This window comes from Odontesthes bonariensis, chromosome 14 (assembly GCF_027942865.1).
Source record: "Odontesthes bonariensis isolate fOdoBon6 chromosome 14, fOdoBon6.hap1, whole genome shotgun sequence".
Classification (NCBI taxonomy): Eukaryota; Metazoa; Chordata; class Actinopteri; order Atheriniformes; family Atherinopsidae; genus Odontesthes; species Odontesthes bonariensis.
In genome coordinates this window covers 17,643,616-17,666,798 of record NC_134519.1, presented here as the reverse complement: position 1 = coordinate 17,666,798, position 23,183 = coordinate 17,643,616, and the positions used below count along the sequence as shown (strand labels likewise).

General features: G+C 38.2%; 1 protein-coding gene across 1 annotated transcript in view; it reads left to right on the top strand.

The window, feature by feature from the left end:
* Window positions 1-23,183, top strand: part of sntg1 (syntrophin, gamma 1) — a 47,211-nt gene that overhangs the window by 18,408 nt on the left and 5,620 nt on the right. Inside the window, exons 4-17 of the mRNA XM_075483229.1 lie at window positions 1,887-2,021; window positions 4,788-4,844; window positions 5,000-5,057; window positions 5,151-5,194; window positions 5,494-5,535; window positions 5,784-5,886; window positions 6,455-6,537; window positions 6,830-6,960; window positions 10,049-10,178; window positions 14,965-15,003; window positions 20,460-20,576; window positions 21,196-21,267; window positions 21,730-21,882; window positions 22,027-22,119. Of these exons, the coding sequence (XP_075339344.1) occupies window positions 1,887-2,021; window positions 4,788-4,844; window positions 5,000-5,057; window positions 5,151-5,194; window positions 5,494-5,535; window positions 5,784-5,886; window positions 6,455-6,537; window positions 6,830-6,960; window positions 10,049-10,178; window positions 14,965-15,003; window positions 20,460-20,576; window positions 21,196-21,267; window positions 21,730-21,882; window positions 22,027-22,119 (1,257 nt within the window). The remainder of the gene's footprint in view (window positions 1-1,886; window positions 2,022-4,787; window positions 4,845-4,999; window positions 5,058-5,150; window positions 5,195-5,493; window positions 5,536-5,783; window positions 5,887-6,454; window positions 6,538-6,829; window positions 6,961-10,048; window positions 10,179-14,964; window positions 15,004-20,459; window positions 20,577-21,195; window positions 21,268-21,729; window positions 21,883-22,026; window positions 22,120-23,183) is intronic.

Here is a 23,183-nt window from a genome sequence, read left to right as displayed (position 1 = left end):
AGACCAGAAATATATGTATTTCCTGCCGGGAATGTAGGGAGAGATTTGCAGTTTGGAACATGTGTTTAGTACTGTGGTGAACTTTGGTGATCTTTAGGAAGAATGTAATTGGAGTCATCAATTATAGGTGTAAGGAATTAATTGCCAGACATGGGAACAGCTGTTTTTTCTCTCCCCTTATAGCTTAAGGTCATAGCATTTATTTGTCCTATTAGCCACACCTGTCTTTCTGCTATACCCCATTCACTGCAGCAGCAACGCACTCCCAAGTTGCATGTTGTGCTTTGTTTGTTGACCAACTGTTTATCCCACAGAATAATGTGTGTTGCCTGACTTCAGTCTTCTCTTCCATTGCCATGAAATTAGATTTTCTCTTTTAATACAAAGCTAGTCCTGACTAATCCCTCATTTTTGTCATTTTGTGAGGATAAATCACAAGCAAGTGCTGTCATTTTAAGTTTATTTGATTTGTGATCTTTAACCTAGGCTCAAGTAATATCCGAGAACATTGTTTAAAAGAAGGCCCCTGACTTTCTTGTCTCTTTTAATTTCCTGATTTTACTTTGAAGTGAAAAGACTAATCTGAAAAGTTCTGCCTCCCTTACTGTGACAATGGACTAAACAAAGTGCAAAATAGCAGAGTAACTTTTAACTTTCACTTCTTTATGAGAACCCTCCTTTGTTTGTCCACTGCTCCCCACACTGTGATGCTCCTTGGTCAGAATAAGATGTCCTTGTTGCATATTATGCAGTCACTAAAAAGGTCATGCGCACACTATCAGATTGAAGATGATAATGCAGATAGTATTACGGGGGGGGAGTATGTGTAACGTAAAATAGGATAAGAGATAAGGTTAATTAAGTGCAAAGCAAGAGCTCCTGCAGGTCAAACAAGGCTCAGTCACCTTAGACGTTGCCCAACCCTGCTAACATACGAGCACTACTGCCCTCATTTTGCTCAGCTAATGACTCTTGCGCAGACATACATTACTTCAAGTGATATTAATTAATGCCTCCCTCATTTAATTTCTCACACTGCAGCTAAAGGTGGATGCTCTTCACATTCTTCTTAACGACTGAAAGATAATGTGCGCTATAAACTGATTTTGATTCAAGTTTGACCTGCAGTTTCACATTTGCTATTTCTATTAATATCAGCAATGCAGCTGACTGTCTTGTTAGTTGATGAGAGGCGAATCCTGGGTGACAGGGATGCTGACACTGGTGGCTTTCTTCTATTAGCAGTCTCATCAGGTGAAGGTGCTTCTTTTATTCAGACCTTTTTAAGTCAAGGACAGGACTGGCATCACAATTAGCCAAGGAGGAGGAAGGATATGCAGAATGCAAATTTATGCAGATTAGCATGTTTTCAAGGGATCATTGGAAACACACACAGTCCTCACGCTTGCTTGGTCTGAGGCTGGTGAATTCAAATGTAGAGGGTGGGCTTGATTTTTACCCATTTAATTTCACAGCTTCTTGATTTGTCTTTTTATTTTATTTTATTATTTTAAAATCAACCTTGCACTTGGAACTAATGAGATTACATAATCTGACCATCTTTGTGTGAATGTATTCCAAACACACAGAGGGCACAAAATACTTGCAGGGCTGGTAGAAGGCTGCCTATTATTTTGAACCATGAATCAATTGCTTTTCTCTGTTTTCTGATAAACGTGTGCCTTTTAATCAGAGCTCGAGTGTGGTTATTTGTTTCGATATTAGCATTAACAATTAAAGTTGTAGAATAGAAATAACAAACGGTACCCAAACCTAATTTCCACGTTCATCCTGCAACGGGTATTCTCAATGACATTTCATTTCATGGCCAGTTAATTCAGTCACGTAGGGATGATTAATGATTTTATCACTCTGAATGTTTGCAGACAAAGACTGGGATTTATTTGATGCAAGAAGGTAATGAGGAGCCATTTAATATTCGACTACACTTGGCCAAAGATATTCTGACCATTCAAGAACAAGATGTCATCTGTGTGTCAGGAGAACCTTTTTATTCAAGCGTAAGTAACCCAGTTCAAGTCACAAGTATATATTTGCCACACTTCACTGAATATAGTAACTTGCACAGCACTGTCCAGTAAGTAGGGATACAATGTATTTGTTAATTGTAGGTCCACATCAGTTATTCCTTGTAAATGGAATGTAGTCATGAAGTAGTGATTCGCCTGCTCAGTCTTCAATGTAACATTTAGGTCTCATTTGTCAACACGTCTGTCAGCTTTTCCTTCACACTGATAAATGCATACTTTCCTGTGAGAAAAAAACTCAGCAGACACCAGAGTCCATGACCTTTCCTGAAATGGCATTATTCATTCAATAACATTTTACTGGATAAAAATCTTCAAAGACAAATGGAGGTTTGTGTTCACTGAAACATCGTTACTAATCAGCGAAAAGGGCAAAGGCATGGTCTTGCAAGCACAACTGTGGCTTGACAAGTGAGGACTTTTTAGCCTCGCTGACAGAGTTAAGTTTTACATTGAAATAAAATTTACCACCAGACGATTCAGGCAGCTCCTATTTCATTTTCTCTGGCAGAATGTGTCTGGCCTTGCTTTTGTTCCAACAGACTTCCGCCCGGTACTGCTCTGCCAGCCATTTATCTGTTTGAATTTGAATAAGACGCCTCAGTTTAATCTGCAAGCTTTATAGTTGATACATACATTGTTGTCACCAATAGAAAAAAAAAGTGTTTGATGACACACTGTTGTCAGGCATCATATTTAAAATATGAAGTGACAACATCGTCATATTCAGTGACATGCATCCTTCAAAGGATCTGTCAAATCATAAACATAGAATACAATTACAACATAAAAACTGGTAACATGGATCCTCAAATAAGTCATACATCTAAGTGATGGATTTTGTAACATAAAAAATGTCATTAGACTTTGTGTCATATCCACATTTTCCTGTGTATTTTTCAGCCTTCTCTAATTATTCTTGATGTGTTGTTTTAGTTTTTAACTTTTGTTTAGAATAGATTTTTTCCTCAGTAATTGATTGCCTTAGTTATCTATAATTAATGTTCTTGTTTATCACTGTGAATTTGATCTGCTTAGTGTATACAAATGTTGAAAAAACAAAAAAGAAATTCTCTCCGATGAATCCTCATCATTTTGCATCCTCCCACACCTGCATAACTTGACTTTTTATTTGACATTTACCCACAGCAAAAATGTTCAGAATGTTATCCTTATGAGCTTTTCTTAAAGGATATGAGTTATGCTGTGTGTTGCAGCTAAATGATTAATGGTGCTGATATACTGAACGGCTCCTGCTGGTCTCAAGTCGAGGTCATAATTTCTCATTTTCAAAAAGCACACACGGATGGGTTTAGATCAGTGCGAGTATGTCATCATAAAACACTTCACAACTATTTTCAAGTACCAGTTGCTTTATTTGCTAAATGTCCTCTTACAGCCCATTATTCAGCCAGTAAAACCATACATTAAAAATAAATAATAGCGCAAGGCTACAACCTTTTAAAATAGTCACTTTTTTTATTTTTTATCCTGGCAGATACAAAAATCTACAACTTTTGAGATTGTATTTACAGTCTTTGACCTCCGCTTCTTAATATATGCATGAAGATTCTGATATTAAAATCATTGTAGAGTTCACTCGACATGATCCCATATTTTGAAAAAAACATTTTTGAAAGATAAGGGTATTCTGGCTTGATTTTCTTTGTAGCTATAATTACTGCTGCGGGGAAAATATTGAGAGCAAAATAGATAAAAAATAATTTTTTTCAAAATCATGATTTTTATTTAGTACAATATGACAAATTCACACTGCTTAAACTGACTATACGTTGTGTAAAGTGGTTTGCATTAGTGTACATCAGATTATTATCTCCATAACGGTCAAAGGGCACATTGATGTGTCTGTTTTTAATGATACTTTATTTACCCCTGAAGGGAAATGATATAAGAAAAATTAAGAATTAGTTAAGTTGGAATGCCAAAGTGTAGTAGAGTGAGAAGTGTGGTTTAAGCCTTCAGAGATCACCATGTGTGCCTCAGGGCGATGATTTTGTAGCCTGGCAACAAAAATGTTGTGTAGGATGTTGTCTTTTACATCATCATCAGGAAAGACAGGTGAACTCTATAAGTGTGCAACATGGACAGAAACTCTCACCCGTCAACAGTTGGGGTGCAGAGACGCTCACTAACATGTCCAGGATTGCACCATCTATTGTTAGCAAGCACTGCAATCCATCCTCCGTTTCTGTTACCGCTCTGTCTGGAGCCTCTGTCTGCCCACAGAGTCTGGGAGCTGGGTAGAGGCATTTGAGTCCTGAAAATGTTCCTTCAGCCATGTTATGATATTCCTCCTGGTTCAAGCTTATCCATTGTATCTGCCGTAGATCTCTCATTACTCGTGACTTGGGGTCTTATTCCAAGTATTAACTTTGTAATACTTAATCAGGCCAATTTCCTGTTGGCATAACCAAGCCAACAGGAAATATAACAGTTATTATGTTTTGGCATAACCAAGCCAACAGGAAATATAACAGTTATTAAGTTTTGGCATAACCATGCCAACAGGAAATTGTTATGTTTCGTGACAGTACTATGCGTACTATAGCAGTAAAAATATTAGCTCATATCATTATGACTCCATGCTGCACATTTACTTTCAAATGCACAACAGTAAAAAAACAAGATGTCAATTTTTATATCTATTTTCATCATCTTATCATTACTACACTTACTACACAGCATCAGTCTGAGCTGATCTCTTCTCTCTAACTGCAGGAGAGGACTGTAACAATCAGGCGGCAGACCATTGGAGGGTTTGGCCTGAGCATCAAGGTAATTTAGATCTCAGCAGATTAGGCTGCCCATCCCAATTCTTTCAATTGAGTGTGAACAAGTGTTATTGACCATTTCTTTGTCAAACTGCAACAACAGCGGCAGCCAAGGAATGAGCTCTCACGAAGCTCTTGTTTTTATATCTTACCTCTTAGGGTGGAGCAGAGCATAAAATCCCTGTTGTGATTTCCAAAATATCAAAAGAACAAAAAGGTACTACATGGGTTTTGATAAAGTTTTCATCTGCTATTTCACTTATATAAATTGCGTTTGCTCAAGTGTTTGTGTTGATTTGTTTGTTTCAAGCTGAACTTTCTGGGCTGCTCTTCATTGGAGATGGCATCCTTCAGGTAAATGTCATATAAATGATTACTTATTATCATCCTGCAAAATAGCACCTCCCACATCTTTAATTATTCAAGAGTCACATGTCTCGAAACTATGGGGAATAATTATTCATTTATATAGCCAAAAGGTCTTTAATTTGTTTTGTGTACTCCAGCAAAAAAATGGCAAGTGCATTTCACTATCATATTTACACTTTTCAACACAGTTATTATGTTTGCCTCATTAATCGTTATGAAAATGAGCTGCATTTATATGAAGTGAGAAATGTTATTCAGGGCAGATTTCTTACTGTTGTTTCTAGATAAATGGAATAAATGTCAGAAGCTATCGCCATGAGGAAGTGGTAAGCTGTCAGCTCATATAACAACTCTTTCAACAGCTTATCTCGTCTAACTTGATGATTTCTATCTGCTTGACATGTAATGCCAATCTTTCATCCCTTCTTAAATGCAACTGAAAAGAAATTTGTGTGGCTAAAGAGCATGCAACTTGCAGTCTGGGTTAAATCCCTTTCAGTCTCATCGGCACACCGTGTTTCATCCAGTCTGAAAAAAACTCCACGAAAATATGCTCTATGTTTTTACCTCCCAGGTGCAGGTTTTGAGAAATGCCGGTGAAGAAGTGACACTGACAGTTTCCTTCTTAAAGAAGACTCCAGCCTTTTTGAAACTGCCCCTGTGTGAGGACTGCACATGTAAGAAATCCATTTCGTACTCCAGTATCAGGTCTAAGTGCATCACTGCTACTGCAGTGGAAAATAATTAACCAAGAATATTTTTAGCTGGTGTTATTTTCTGTCAGGAGCTGGTTGTCCTGGAAACAGTCAACTCAAGACACTTTGTGAAAAATAAAAAAACATAAATTCATTTTTTTTAATCTACTGTGTTATATTTTGTAACAAAGAAGTAATGATGCTACTTTGTTAAGGAGAAAAAACAAAAAGAGAGACACATCTCAAGCCTCACAAAAGGTGCTAAGCCCTGAACTGAAAGAATTGACTTTGCTCATTGTGGTGAAATTGATTGCTCTCTCATGGGAGAGCTTCAGCCCATCATCAGACATGAACGTTTTTTTTAAATCCTTTCATATGGCTATGTAGGCCAGGTTGACTGGCTGTCCAGTCAGTCAACTGAATGCAAATTGGCACAGAGTGGGAGCCAACATTGGAGCAGAACAAAGTAACATGCTTTTGTTGATGAAACAGTTGGAGGCGTTGCTGTAGGTTTAATATTTTTGTGTTTTTACCCCCGCTGTGCTTCCAGGCATCCCAAGTGACCAGAGTAGTGGGACCTCATCGCCTCTGTGTGATAGTGGCCTGCACTTGAACTACCATCCTAATAACACGGTACTTTTTCATTAGCCTCTTGTGTGACCGACGTAATTCTGTAACTGCCCTTCTGTAACCCCACAGCAGTGCTTTCCCTGCAACTGTCACTGCTTGCTGATAACTGCAATGCTTTATCTTTATCATTTGAAAAGGGTGAATCAGCTCTAATCTGTAGCTTGTGCTCGCTCGACTTGCTTGTGCATCTGCAACACTGGCAGCTGAAGAGGCAGCTCTGACATGTGAACTGTTTCAAAATGTGTGACGGGGAGGGACAAAGCTCCTCTAAAAGTTATCTTTCCCACTGCTACAGGACACGCTGTCCTGCTCGTCCTGGCCTACATCTCCGGGGCTTCGCTGGGAGAAGAGATGGGTGGACCTGCGCCTTATTCCTCTTCTACACTCACGTCTGTCACAGTACATCCCCGGCTCTGACATCTGCAGGTGAGTTTTGAGGCTGCATCTTGAAGTGTGACTTGCAAGACTGGTGTTTCCCTTAAAGGCTTCGTATAATAGTACTGCTGCGATTTCTTCCTTGAGAATTTTGAATCGCAGCACACAGCTGTGCTCCATCTATAAGTAGGCCATGTATTGTGCTTTTTACAACTGTGTGAGTAATCTCTGAAAACACAGGCCTTTGACTATTATTATGTTTGGTTTAGTTGAAATTAGCTCTGTACTGTGATTAATACTTATGGATGAAAACCATTTTCTAGGTGGACTCACACAAAATAATTATCTGTGATTTTTATGTAAACCTTAGGTAACAGGAAACAATGCCTGATAAAGTAGAACATCTGAAAAAAATTCAACCGTCTGATGTGCATAAAAGCTCATTAAAGTCATTTTAAAAGACGGGCTAATCCCACAAATAATCTTTTCAGAATAAAGCATTCATCATTTAACGCCGATAACTATAACTTTAAAGTTATTCCAGACGGTGGAGTCGACAGAACCAAAGTTATCTGTAAACACTGCCAAGTTGAATTGTCTTATCACCGTAGTAGTTCTATTCTAAAATATCACTTAAAGGCAAAACACATAATCGATAGCAGCAAGTCATTCAAGGAAACAGACAGTGAAGCGAGGCTTCTACATAAAAACTATATGAAAATGCTGATGTTAAAAGTGTGTTTGCACAACAAATGTTATGGCACTTTCATTCATATGGCAGTACATTTAAAATAAAACTAAATGCTAAAAGCTAAAAGCTATACACTACTTTTGAATTGAGTTTTGGATTTTGCATACAAATGTTATTAATAGAGATTAATCAGGGAAATCATGTGATTAATTAGATTAAAAATCTTAATCGTTGCCCAGCCCTAGCCTTATTGCGTTACGAGGCATTTTATTTTTCACTTTTTTGTCATTATTCATAATAGCCAGTCGATTAGCTGGCTAAATGAGCTCATTGTTCCATCATTGAGCCTAAATATATGTTACAAATATATGTTACAAGCTGACCTTTTTTTTTGTTTGAGCCCTGATGATGCTAAGTGACATGAATAAAAAAAGACAGTGAGTCATATTTGATCATATCTGATTTCATATATACTCCTTTTTTATTTCTTTCAAGTCAGTGTGAACAGGAACCAGATTCAGAATTAAAATCCACATGGTCCTGATAAGACTATTAAATTATTTTGCAACAATTCTGTGCATGTGCAATAGGACTGGTCTACTGAAAAGTGGAGGCTTGGCTAAATTAGCCATCAAGCTGTCTGTATTTCCATTTTTATTAAACTGTAGATGATAGAACAGTAATGTTGTGGATTGGATGCTAATGTATCTCACTTGTGGTTTGGCTTGTTTTAGCTCATTAACTGAAAATTACAGAAGGATATTGCAGTTTTGGAGATTTATGAGCCATATTACTGGCAAGGCTTTCAGTTTATGTTGCATCAAAATGAACACAAACATACCACTCAGACTTCAGCCATGGCCTTTTATTGTGATATTTTTAGTTCCAAAAGAGTTGCAAATGATAAACCGTGGTGAAAAGTTCTCCTAAAACCTCACATTTGGTCCATTTGTGTGTAAAACCTGAGTTTGGCATCTGACCGTTACCACAGATCCTCTACATTGTCAAAACAATGCTTTTTATTTTTTACTAATAGTTTGAGGCTAACTAGAAATTACCAGATTAGATGAGAAGGGGGAGTGTTAAATTATCATCTTAAACTGCCTGCCTGCCTGCAAGGCCAATAAGGTCCCTCTCCACATCAATACTTTGTCAAAAGACCTCAAAGTTTTCTACATATCCTTGGAGATCTAAGGAACATTGGTGGAGAATGATTAACAGCATCATATCAGGGCTGTTGTCATGGCGAACATGTTTTACTTTATGATGCTCCACTTATAAGATTAGGCGGATATGTTAACATGACTACACATCCGTTTCAACCCACATATTATATACATTCAAACAGATAAGCTAGTCCCGAGTGACTGGTTAGCGAAAACTAACATCAACTGAATGGAGATGCTGTCAGACAGAAGCCGGAAACAGAGCGTTAAGCCAAAGTGATGGTAGACAGGCCTGTTTGTGTGCAAGGCCTTTGTAATGCAAATGTATTCATCTGCACCAGTCTGTGGGGGTCCATCAGGTCTCTACACAACTAATTACAGGCCTACCAAAAGTTTGTATGCCCGAAGACTGTGCATATGCCTGGATCAAATTCCCCTTAAAGAAAAAAAAATAACAATAAGCAAACAGAAGAGAGAGATTGGCTCTTATTTTGCAGGAGAATCACTGTTATTCAGACCAAAGCTTCAGTGCAGTTGAATCAAACTGCAGTATGAATAGAAGGACGTAGCTTCTATGAATTGGATTTATCACACTGTCAAAACTGTCTGATATCAGGTAGTATATTGTCTAATAGGACTTCACTCCACGAAAGACCAGTGTAAAATAATGGTCATGAAATAGAATAATGCATTCTCGACTCACCTTCCCCAAAACAACTTGCCTGTTAGTCAGCACAGGACGGTTAAGCCTGACATGCTCCCAAGCATACCTCTCTTTGAGGCCTACCTTCAACTAGATTACACAATTCCAATGGACCACCACCACACTGGTTATAATGAGTGAATTTAGCTAATGGCATCATAATGACTTTAAGGAAAGTAATCTTAACTCGAGTATTTCTTGAAGAAGCAGAAACGTTCAGAATGGGAGTCTGTAGCCAGAGACGTTTTAGAGGCTGCACCTGGTGGGCATCGGTGTTATTGCATTTTAAGGCATTTCTACTTATTCAGGCTTGGTGGCTATGCACATTTTGAAAACATAATCAATTATTTAATTTCCTAAATTTTAAAACAATGCCTTTAAGGACTCTCAGTTGTCCAAGATATCATGTTAGTTTGCTAAACAAAAAATGACATCGAACTGTAGAAATTATTCATTACAAGGAAGGTCTTTTTCATCAAATGGCTTACTGAATGGCTAGAAGACCATTTCAAAGGTTATGTCAGTATGTATCAATGCAAAATCATCCTCTGATATTTTTCTTGTACTTGATTCTTTCAGGAAAAATGCTTTCCAGGTCATAGCTGTGGACGGGGTTTGCAGTGGAGTTATACAGCTTCCTACGGCTGAAGACTGCTTGGATTGGCTACAGGCAATAGCGAGCAACATTTCAAATCTCACCAAGCACAATGTGAGTAAGAAACAATAATAGCTTTTAGTACTCTCAGTGCCATATGTCAACCAGTACCATAAAGCAGTGGGTGTTAATGCAACACACTTGGAATTTTCTTGATTGTCCAACTGTCCCTTTGCAAATGTCACAGTATTAAGTATTGTAGACACATACCAACGGGTCTTCCTGCTTATCTCCAAGCCTGAGGTCACAATAACAGAAATCACATTAAATTACTCCTATCCCCTCCAGCTACCCTATGCAGCTGTGCTATCTATAATCTATAATTCATCATACAATAAAATTTGATAATGACACCATGGAGCAGCAAGAAGCTGAGAAATAGAAATGCTGGACTCTTCTTTTATTGTGAACACATTTTTTTGCAGCTCTACCACAACTGATGTGGAAAAATGTTGTGTGTGTCTGCATATCCAGATGAGTGATTACTCGCAGCAGAAGTATTGAATACAAATACTGCTAACAAGCTTTATTATAGACCATGGCCGAATTGGATGAAAAGTAACTCTTTTTAACACATTTAACATTATTTTTAGTGTGTTTCATAATTTTTTTTCTATACATCAAACTTGTATGGAGGAAATATTAAGTGCAGGCTAGAAGGATGTAACCATGCTGTTGTGTTTCCCTTGACATAATTGTGGCATGAGGCAAGCAGCAATGGAAAAATTGCATTTTGTGATTATCATGTGGTCCAGAGAATGGTGTTTTGTGTGTGCGTGTGTCTGGTAGGGAATAATGAAGTCCTGGTTAATTGGAGTGGACGAAGTGAAGGACGCACTAAACATACCACCGATGACTCACCGCGAGGACTTCTCGCTCTAACCGTCTGACATTTTCTGAGGTGTGTGTGTGTGAGTGAGTGAGTGAGTAAGCTGCTGTAGTAACCAAATGGGTGTAGAATATGCAAATTTCAGCTCAAAGAACATTATTGTTTTATTGTAATGTGGTGAATGGAACTGATGAGTCATTAGTGTATTTTTACTTTACTTGTCTGAATTTTTTCAAAAGAGATTTTATGTCTCATTGTCGTATGCTTGTGTACATTTTCTGATTTTCCATCCCGTTTTTATTCCACTGCGGCAAAACCAAATACCCTTTTGGGACACAAAAACTGGATTATTGATTGATTCATTGATGATGGAGCTGTTCTGCCAGACTCCTACAATTACCTCAGAAAACCTACATAATGTATTTTGGGGGTTTATAAGGTCAACTTTTAACATTATTTTGATTTGCAATGAATATTCAGAAGTAGACTGTTTTAAAACGATAAAATACGTATGAAACAGGAAACCTTTTAAATGAGACAAAGCAAAGAATAGTGTTTACCTTTACTTGCGTGGTATCACTGTTTCTTGGTTTATCATCATACATTTGAACATTCTGTTTGCAGTAAAATGTTGAACCATTTGTCATGAAGAAATGCCTCCATTTCTCTGAGAGATGATGAAGGAGGAAATCCACTCAACTCTCTGCGCTCCACAAATTCCCATAAAGGCTCAGTGATGTTCTGGTCTGGTGGCTGGAGAGGCCATATCGGGGTTCATGAAACCCCTCTTGAATTTGTTTAGTGGTGCATTTGAAGGCATCGTTGAAGACATTATGAAAGGAAGTGTTTGCTTCATTGCTCATAATGACTCCCACCAGTCAGCTGCATGGCAGAGCAGCTGATATTGTGGGCTGAAGTCTTCCTGTTGTCTCCTTTCCAAACAAGATTATGAATCAAATCAGATGCAGAGATTAGGTTTGATTATGACTCATTCCTAATGAGTCTTACCATCTTATTGAGGTCCACTGAACCCCACACCAGGTTCTGATTCGTGGTGACTTGACCTTGAATACAAGTGGTTTCTTTGTAGTGGCTTGCTTTGAGTTTCCAGTTGTTTCCAGAAAAGTGCAGCCTGAACAGTTTCTGCTGAGACTTTGGCTCAGAGGTGCTGATTCAATTCTGTGGCAATCTTCAAAGCCGTACTTCAGCGGCATTCCACATCCCCACCGTTGAGTGTTTGTCTACCACAGTCAGCAAGCTTTGGCTTGTGATCCAAGTTCATCTTTATTGATGCAGTTTTGTCATGCTTTAGTGTGTGCTGTCACGAATTTCAGAATAGAACATAAAGCAGGAATGCTGTTTTTTATCGGGTGTAAATTATTTTAGCGGCATCTGTCTGTTGAGCAGGACAACTCAGTAAAAGTTGCAATGGAAATATTCGAATGCATAAAGAAAACAGGTATTATCATTGAGAAAAAAATATCTCTGTGGGTTCAACAATTAATTTTAAATATAATTGCAAATATAAAGGTATTAACATGCAACATATTGTGGTCACTTAACTACAATAAGACAGCATTATATGAAAAAGTATTGTGCCAAAGATGCTTAATTACATTGAAAGTTAATTTAAACAACCTCTTTATTTATCTATAAAGCTAATGTGGGAAGCAAACACATGAATGTGTACCTTCCACCATGTCGCCAAATCATATTTTATAAAAAATGTACAGCAACATGCATTTATCCAGGACCTGAGTATGTAAGTAACCAGGGCTACATATTACTGGCTCTTGTTTAGTATTTTTAGAAAAACTAAAAAAGACAGAAAGACTGTAAATGTCTTTCAGTGTTTATATGAACACCAGACTCTAAAACACAGAAAGATGGATGTTCATGACAACAATTAGACTTTCACATTTAAAAAAGGTTCAGTGAAAAGCAAATGTCTCACAGGGGCAACCTCAGATGAAGAGGGGGGAAGCAGTCAAGTATTTACTCAAATGCAGAAACTGAAGGAAATCCAAGGCATTCTCCTTTAGAGAAAGTTAAAAAGCCTTTATATTTACTCAAATATTGTACCTCAGCATTTCCTTTTCATGTTTCTTCCCATTTTACACCCACTGCATTTCAGATGATTATTTTGTTCTTTTTAACATTTCCAATTCATAGCAAATTGTTTTAAAACTTTATCAAAATGTTTAGCCACAATTTCCTTACAATGAAATATAATGCACGCATAAAATACAACACACTGATTACATCTTATTGTCTGACCTGACTCACTTCCTCTGACTGTTCTATATGGGTTCAATTTAGTAACTGTAAACGGTTGATGAAGTTAGGGACCTCGTACCTAAACTACCGTATATATCTTTTACATTTTACTGCATAATGAATTGTTTTATGATACATTAATCATATTTTAAATGTAATGCTTATCTGCTTTTTTTTACGTACTAATACAAATCTTACACTAGTAATACAAGGGACGTATATTTGTGGAGCCCATTTTATCCTTAAAGGCAGTTCTAAGTGCTCTCCCTGAAAAATGCATATGCTTAAAAAAATAGAAGAAACAGCATAAGAATAAACCATCTCTAAAACGAAAAGAAACGACAACACAAATAAATAGTTAAGGAGTGAAAGGAATTTGTATTAAAAAAAACACTATAGGAACAAACACGTCGTTGCAGATTATTATTTGGCCATTTTATCAGCTTGAAACAACCTTTTATATCTAATTTACTTGAAAGCCACATTAAACAGTGATGTTTTAAGCTCTGATTTCAATAAACTCACAGCTCTAGGAGATGTCGGGAATTCAGGGTTCCCTTTCACCTCATTTAGTTTTAATTCTAGAAAGACTGCATAGGTAAAACTTGGTCCAGATCGCTGGAGAAGTCTGGACCCTCCGCAACATACAACTGAATCAAAGATATATACGTAGGACGGAGACCATTTAGTGCTTCATAAATAAGAACTAGAAATGAAAAAATCTCATCCTTTAAATCACAGTAAGCCAATCCTGTGATCTAAACAACCACTGATAGTGAAGCAGTAGTATTCTGGATGCTCTGCTGCTCTCTGAGGGAGGTTTTCACTGAGAACTGAGAAGGTACCATTACCACTATCTCTCTAGCTGAAAATAAAGGTACAAACGTTTTTCTGTATGTAGTCTGCACAGAAATACTGTGTTAAGGTGGTCCAGGCTGACTGTGTCGATGCCTTTTTGTTTTTATATTGCTGTTAACGTCAAATGCAAGTTTGTAGTTAGACCAAGACTTTTTCATGGATTCAAGGTGTTTTTTAAAAAAAAGTAGGCCAATCAATCTGGACCAATCAGCCTTCTACTGATTCTTGTTGAAGCTGCATGAACTAGTCTGAACAGTTAAATCTTCTGCTCCCATATGTTCACACCCAGCTCCCTTCCTGACTGTTTTCTTAAACATTGTGCTTTCTCTTCTGACTCAAACTTCACTAATATTTCACAATAAGCTGCCTTGGCTTGTTATTGCCTCTCTCGTAGGATGGGATCCGGACTGGATGTCTTAATTTGTGTGCTTAGCTTCTCAAAGAAGTTATATTGATTGCATAGTGTGGATTAGGGGCGAGTGATACCTGTGATGTGAGTGTTTTAATTTGAAGCCTGACTGCTCTCTCAGTAGTTTCTCCCCTTTTATTACCACAAAGAGAATGGATTTTTTTTTTTCTAAATAGGCTTTTTTTTTAAGAAGAGCCTTGAGTCCTTGTGGAAATGACTCCATCTATCTCATTTTGAATTTGCATGCTTTGAATAAATTAAGCAACTCTAACAGTCTTCCCTCAGTGCTATTGTTAATGTGTTATCGTGGATACTGTAATTTATATTTATTTGTCCTTTGCAGGCTTATCACTGTAATTACGAGGCCCTATGAGGTCCTCCAAATGCGTCAACTTTGTCAACTGGTCTCTGATTATTAGCAGGAGATATTTTAATGAGTTTATTGATGCTCTTTTTTATTCTAACAGGTGAAGAAGATTAACCGGAATTTTCCAGTGAACCAGCAGGTAAGATCTTTTCGTCACAGCGCAGCTCAACTCCTGTAGCTCCTTTAGATCTCAATTTTACTGGACCACACTTTAATGTGTGTGTTTTATGCTATTCTTAAAAATCAAAGGTAATTTTAAGCAGATCTGTCAGTCAGAGAATGGACGCAGCCCTGTATTGCCAGCTATTGCAACACACGGAGAGAGCTTGCATCATTAAAGTCCATTAACTGGGGGTTGATCAGAGATGATAAGTGCTTTGAGCGAGTTGACTTGTCACGTCATCTTTCTGTCTAAACTGAAAAGTGAGGCTCTCCTTTCTTATTTATCAGCTCTGGTTTCTGTCTCACAAAAATATTTGAATTCACATGACACGACTGTCCCGACTCTTTCACTCCCTGGTTTTGTAAATCCATCGAAAAAGCTCCAAAAAAGAACTTAGGCTGCAGTCAGACCCTGACTTTAATGAGCAGTGCTGATGTGATGTCAGAAATTATGTCCCAGCACATTTGCATCTCCCTGTTTATCTAACCTCCTTTTTTTTGCTCTTGGGTTGGACGAAACAACAAAATGTCCCACCCCTTACTATCAAATAAATCAATAAATTGTTTATAACAGGCTAATATATTTCTTAGTGCGTTGAAGAGCACGTCAACAAACTCTACATCTGTCATAACAGGTTTGTTTCAAAGCTTCAAAGACATTAAATATTTAACGTGCAAGTTTGCATAAACAAATAAGCATGTCATAAAACATGTAATTATTGTTTTTACACGTGTTCAAAAGTTTTATTGTTGAATTTGAATTTGTTGGAAATTTCTAAATTGCATGATTGCAATTTAATTGAAAGGTGAGATCAGAAATTAGAAAAACATCATTTATTTATGACTTGATTTTAAGCATTTCATAAACAGTATTCACACTACCAAATTATTGGAGTGGTCAATAATGCTTTAGATATTACTTAGAATATATATTTCTATAAGTTTAAAAATAGAATCAAATTAGTTTTAAGCATCTATTACTTATTTCTGTGCAGTTTTGAAAAGATAACCTAAAACGCCCAAGCTTAGCTACACCTATGAGGAACTCTCATGTTTTAAAGCCTGAATTATATTTTAGAGTGTTAATGATTAAAAGGAAAATAGTCAGAATTGATTTAATAATGCATTCGTGCATGAACTCTAGCTGTCAACTGTGACACAAAAATAAGCAAAGGGGTCGTTTTCATTGTTAAAGTGAGAGTGTTTGTTTTTTCACTGACAGGTTCAGCTTGTTAAGAGCCTGACAACTTTATGGAAAAGGGCTTCTATGAAACAGGATTTTTTTCTTACATGTATCAGAAATCTCATGGGAGGTGAGTTGCTGCAGTAGGACAACAGTTCAAACGTGAGCGAGAGTTCAGAGGGCCACCTGGGGGTGGAGTAACCTTTCTGAGGTTGTGTTTCAAAATGTGGCAACAAAATGGCAAACCCCACTATAAGAGGCTTTAACATGCTTTGGGGAGCTTTGGACACAATGAAGTTGGCAAGTTGTGCTACAAATGGTCCATTCTGTTTTTGCAGGGAACATTTTGACCAGGAAAACTGCAGCCTGTCAAGAAGCAGAAAAAATCCTACCAATTCAGCTTTTCCTTTTCTTGAAATACAGAAAAAAATGAATTAAAAAACAAAATGTTTTTGAGAGTTGACAGAACTACTGTAGACCGAGTGGAGGTAATTTTATTAGCTAAAGGGATTTTGTTGATCCAACATCAGAACACATGAAAGTATGGCAGGATAGCAGCAAACACAAGCACATTGACTTGGATGCAGACAGTTGCCCAGATTACATTGCAGCCATCCTCCACTTACTGTTTGTAGCACTCTCATTCAGTAATGGACACCTTCCAAATAATTTCATCCCTTTCGACCTTAAGAAATAGGACCAAGGTTTTAAGATATCAGATTTCCCTCTAAGTATCTCTACTGGTCTTAGACTTTTGTTGCAGAAATACTGTTGTATAGTATGATTTTTTTATTTCTGTGTTGTTGTTTTTGCATGATCTGTGTATTTTCTGTTTTTTATGTCTGGTTTCAGTTTTGCCATTTCCCTGACCAATTTTCCTCTGTTCCCTCCTGCCTGCTCATCAGCCCCTTCACCTGTGTTCACTTATCCTCAGCTGCACTCATTCACCAATCACCCTCCTCTATATTTAAACTCCCAGTTTTCTTCACCCTTTGTCAGAGCCTCGTCGTTGTCATCCATGATTTTCCCCGTGAGGGCTTGCTCCTACGAAATGTTACTGTCTGGTTTTGTGATTTCTTTGGTGTATTTTTGTTTTGTTTTCCAAGTTTAGTTTCTATGGTGTTCCAGCTTGGCTGTGATTTTTGTTTCAGCTCCAAACAAACTGAGTTTAGCTCTTAAATCATTTTTGCCTCCTGGCTCCTGCTCCGTGTCTGCCCTTAGGTCCATCTTCCTTTCCCCCACTAACAAACCCTGACACCTTGCCTGATAACCCTAAAACAAATAGACTTTATTTCAGTATTTCAAATTCAATACTTTTGCAAATACAACCCCAATTCCCAAAAAGTCACAATGCTCTATGAAATGTAAATATATTATGTATAAGGACAGAAGGAAGCAATTTTAAAATCAAATAAATGAATGTTTAAATTGAGACATTTCACTATTTCAAGAAAATATTAGCTCATCTGAAACTTAAAGACAGCAACTTATTCTCTAAGAAGTTGGGATAGGACTATGTTCCCCTTTTCTTTTAACAACAGACCATAAACATCTGGGAACTGAGGAGACCTGAAGTTGCTGGACTTTTGGGAAGATGTCATCTGGATCGAAGTATTTATTGCTCTGAAACCTGTATATATCTTTTAGTATTAATTGTGCCTTCCCAGGAGAGCAAGTTGCCAGTTTCATAGGCACGAATGCACCCCATATCGTCAGAGATGCAGGCTTTTGAATTAAGTGCTCAAAAACAAGCTATATGGTCCCCATGGAATTTCAAATTTCAATGCATCTGACCACAGAATAGTTTGTTTTTTGTTTGCTGGACCTCTGCCCAAATTTTCTCGCTCAAAGACTGACCTGTTGCCAAGTAACCAAATTAGTTACGTGTTCCTTGAGTTGTTTGTTTTTAGAAGCGCATACTTTTCCAGCCTGTTGTTGCTCCTGTACTAACTTACTCACTGACTAAGTGATAGAATATGTTCAGGACTGATAACCAAACATTTAAGTTTATTCAATCCAAAATAGTCCAACAATTGAGTTTTTAATCAACATTCTTGTTTGGTTATGTTGACCCAAAGTTTTTCCCTGTGGGGATTTTGGATAGCTATTTTTATCGCTACACAGGTCAGAAAATAAACTCTCAGAAAATAAATAAACTTTGCCATTTTTCTAGGACTAAAATGTTCGTTAAAATACAATGTTATGAATAAGATATGAAGACGCTGTCCCTTAGGTATGAGTAAAACTGCTACCAAAGTAAAGCTTTCTGACTTAGAGTACGAAAAATCCATTATAAGAAAATCACTTGAAAAGAATATGTATGGTGACAGAGAATGTGCAGCACGACAGTGCTTGAGATGATTCTTTAATGTCATTATCTTTAGATCACAAGTTAATTGTTTTTATTATCTCACGATAACAGCATTTGTTTTCTTATATTGGGTTAATGTATTTTGTTATCACCAGAAATTGATCTTTCGTTTTTGTTCAGACAGGATAAATTAACTCATTATACGGGTTAATTTATGGAGAAATCGAGAATGATTGTCTTTTAATTTGATCACAGCTGATTTTAGTTTTGAGGGTTACTGTCAGGGCTGGAGGATCCATTGGATAACTGAACACTAAATAGGAAAACTTTAAATCCAAGTTTGTTGATATTTTTCCAATTCAAGCGAATAAAGGGGTTCAAAACAAAACTACAACAACAACTATAGTGTAAAAACAATGATTGGATCATTTTCAGAACAATTTGATACATGATTAAAAAAATAATTCAATTAAAGCTTTAAAAAAAACGTTAACCACTTTACTAAGATAGCGGTTCTTATAACTTCTTTGGTCTTTTCTATTTCGTGAAACCAAATCCTTCCCCAAGTGGAGGCGTTCAAGTATCTCGGGGTCTTGCTCACGAGTGAGGGACGAATGGAGCGGGAGGTTGACAGGCAGAATGGTGCGGCGTCTGCAGTGATGCGGGCTCTGCACCGGCCCGTCATGGTGAAGAAGGAGCTGAGCCAGAAGGCGAAGCTCTCGATTTACCGGTCAATCTATGTTCCTACTCTCACCTATGGTCACGAGCTGTGGGTAGTGACCGAAAGAATGAGATCGCGAATACAAGCGCCCGAAATGAGTTTCCTCCGCAGGGTGTCTGGGCTCTCCCTTAGAGATAGGGTGAGAAGCTCGGCCTTCTGGGAGGGGCTCGGAGTAGAACCGCTGCTCCTCCGCATCGAGAGGAGTCAGATGAGGTGGCTCGGGCATCTGGTTAGGATGCCTCCTGGACGCCTCCCTGGTGAGGTGTTCCGGGCCCGTCCCACTGGGAGGAGGCCCCGGGGAAGACCCAGGACACGTTGGAGAGACTATGTTTCTTGGCTGGCCTGGGAACGCCTCGGGGTCCCCCCAGAAGAGCTGGAGGAAGTGGCCGGGGACAGGGACGTCTGGGTTTCTCTGCTCAGGCTGCTGCCCCCGCGACCCGATCCCCGGAGAAGCGGAAGATGATGGATGGATGGATGGAAACCAAACCCTTCTGGTTTACTACTCAGTGTGTGCATGATGTACTCGATACAGCTGGAGCGCACAGCACATGTTTGCACTATTATTGACAGAACATTATCATTATGGTTATTGTTCTCTGGGTAAAGTCATAACTTTTCTGTCTTGTTTGCTCTAGCTAAGTTATTAGACCATTTAGGGTTATTAGAGCTACATATAATTGACACGAAAGGTTGACCAACACCTTTCTGCTTCAGCCAACAGCAATTCAGTGGAAAATGTAACTACTCTAGACATTCCTTTTGGCCATCTGACATTTTCATCTTAATTCAGTTCCTACTGTTGTCAGAATGCTATCTATACTGTCTGACATGGCAGTCCTGTTGCCAGATCTCTGTAGGGCGAATCCTTTTGTTTTCCTGTGAAGAAAAATAACTACCAAGAGAAAACAAGCTTGATTATGTTGAGATTATGAGATAGATAACTTGTGATAGCAAGTCAGCAACATTGAGAAATCATTTGAAGCGTGGCCTCCTGCCACTGCCATAGATTTGAGTCTAAAATTCCATCCAAACAGTGATTGGATTGATTGACAATTATAGTTCATATCACAGTTTGCTGTACTTTCATATTTTGCGTTTGAAAAAATGGAAATGAGGTACATCTGCTTTTCAGAACCTAAATAGAACTTTTTAAACTGACTTTAGAAAGGAAAAGACTCTCTCTGACTTGTTCCACCTGCTCTTTTCACCCTTTTGTAGATCATCTACATGGGCTGGGTCGATGAGAAGGAGCAGGACTCCGTTCAGGACCGAATGTACTCACCAAAGTTCCTCGCTTTGAGGGGTTCTTCACTCTTCAAGTTCACAGCACCTCCCGTAAGCTTTTACTCCATCTGCACTTGTGTTCTACCTCCTTCTTTAAATCATCAAATCTTTATGTTTTAATTGATGTCATTCTACCCCACAAGGGGATTTTTCTTTCATAGTTTATTCATTGTTGAGGGTAAACTCGAGGAAGCTTACTTACAATCATTTGCACACCATTGATCTTCCGCTTGATTGATGGTGATCATTTAATGTGTTTACGTTCTGCTAGCCATTTAGGTGATTATGATGAGAGGGATAAGCTGTCAATGGCACTGGAGATGGGATGAGATTGATAGATAACTGGAATTGCCTGCTCCATATGAATGTGCTGATATAAATGGAAAATGCTAATGTGAGTGGATAGTGGAACATAAGAGCCTACATGTTCAGAAATCAAGATCATCTTTTTGATCATTCCAAACTAGTTACCTGTGATGAACATTTCCCTTCTCATGGCAGGATGACAGTTAAATTTAACAGCTCTTCATTAGCTCTGATATAAGCCCCACTACTGAACTGCCATTGTCAGACCTGGAAATCTTCAGATCTCCAAAAGCCAAAGGACTGCAAAAACCCTTCCACATAGACATAGCTCAAATCAAACATGGGATTTATGTGACGTTTTCAGGTGACAACATGGGACTGGACCAGAGCAGAGAAAAGCTTTACCGTGTATGAGATAATGTGCAAGATTTTAAAGGTATGGCTTTCTCTTTTTATTCCATTCCCTGAACATTTAGAGATTCATCTCTAACTCTGGATACACCAAAAGAATATAAAGTAGCAAAGAGAATCTGAGGAATGTACTGATATGACTCATTTATACAGAACATTTCCCTGAGTTCCTCTGCAGTCTCACAGAGACGCTCATGACTATTAGTTTTTATTCTCTGCAGACTCGAGGTCACTTTGAATCTAATATTGAGATCTGCTGCTCATTATCTACAATCTCATTACAGCAAACTTAATTCTTATAGATTCATATGTGCAGTCATACAATATGTAGCTTGACCTTACTTTGCCATTAAACTGTCTCATTTAGGCTGCATAAAGCTATGAGACGACACATTAGAGTAAAACATTGCCTGTTAATAAGCAGTAGTAATGTGTGTCAGGGGATTGTATTGCTGCGGCCCATGGTAGCTGTTTTTTGTTATTTCAGGACAACGACCTTCTGGATAAGAGAAGGCACTGTTTTAGCGTCCAGACGGAGAGCGGAGAGGACATGTTCTTCAGTGTGGAGCTGGAGTGTGAGCTGCTGATCTGGGAAAAGGCCTTTCAAATGGCAACATTCCTGGAAGTGGAGAGGATACAGGTCTGCACCTGGACGTCTGGAGAACAGCTTAATGATCTTCATTTAGCCGTTCCAGGAGTTCTGACTCAGTAGTATTGTGACATTTGTGAGGAATCTGTACCCATGCAGCTCTTGTGTGTAACATCATGTTCTGCTGTTCCACAGTGTAAAACGTACGCTTGTATTATGGAGAGCCACCTTATGGGACTTACAATTGACTTCAACATGGGCTTTGTGTGCTTTGATGCTGCTTCAAAGGTGAGTGCTGAACAGCCCTTTGTTATTAATACAGTTTTGGGAAATAGAACCCCTCAGATATCAGTGTTGTACATATTGTCATGAAAATAATTATGACTCCTCAGCGTTCCTTGTCTTTTTTTTGGTTGCTCCTAACTTGTTCTGCACTCTATGCATTCTGTGGGTGAGCACATTTGTTTTGATGGTTGGTCCTCCCCCAGCTCAAACCTTTCATTCTTGCCTGTAGTTCATTTTGGCCTTTCCCCCAGTCTGAGAGCCATGCAGACTACTCCGCTGGTGCACATTATGTTGATGAGCAGGACACAATTGCTGCCATATTGTTCTCTTAGATTTTGGCTCTAATTCCTGCAGTATGAAGCAACATTGTCCCCTAAGGATGACTATAGTGTTGCCAAAACATTGTTTAGAGCAAGAAATGCACAAAACACAATCCATATGCAAACTGAAATTGCAGACAATATGAGGGGAGGGATTACTCCATAATTAAAAGCTACTTTTGGAAAATTTGAAAAAAAAAACCAACACATTGATTTGAGCCGGAAACATGACTAATTAAACTCTGTTCGACAAGTAGAGCTGTAAACTGTTGGCTGAGGACCCAGTGAGATGTTCCACCATGTCTCTTCCATGTGGAAAACCTACACTGGAACATGCAGAACAAGAGTCAAACAACCGATATATATACTGAACAATTATTTATCATTTATCTCCACAGCCAGTGGGCTGCCAGTATTTATATGTGGAGTTGTTTTTTCATGCCTGTGATTTCCTGACAATTCACATGCACGTGGGTCAGGTCAGCTCATCTGTGACCTCACACAGTGCGAATGGGTTTTATAAATCAATACATGTATAAGGCACTGACTACTGTCAGCTGAATAGATTAAGACATAATATATGTAAAGCAGTTTTATGTATGAAGCCATGGTTTTAGCTACTGCTGAGACTCAGGTGGTTCTTCTTCTAGTAAGATAATGTGACTCATTTGACTTCATATCAAGATGTTAAATTAACAACGTAATTTGTCAGATACACAGACCAAGAAGAGAAACTCTGTGGAATTG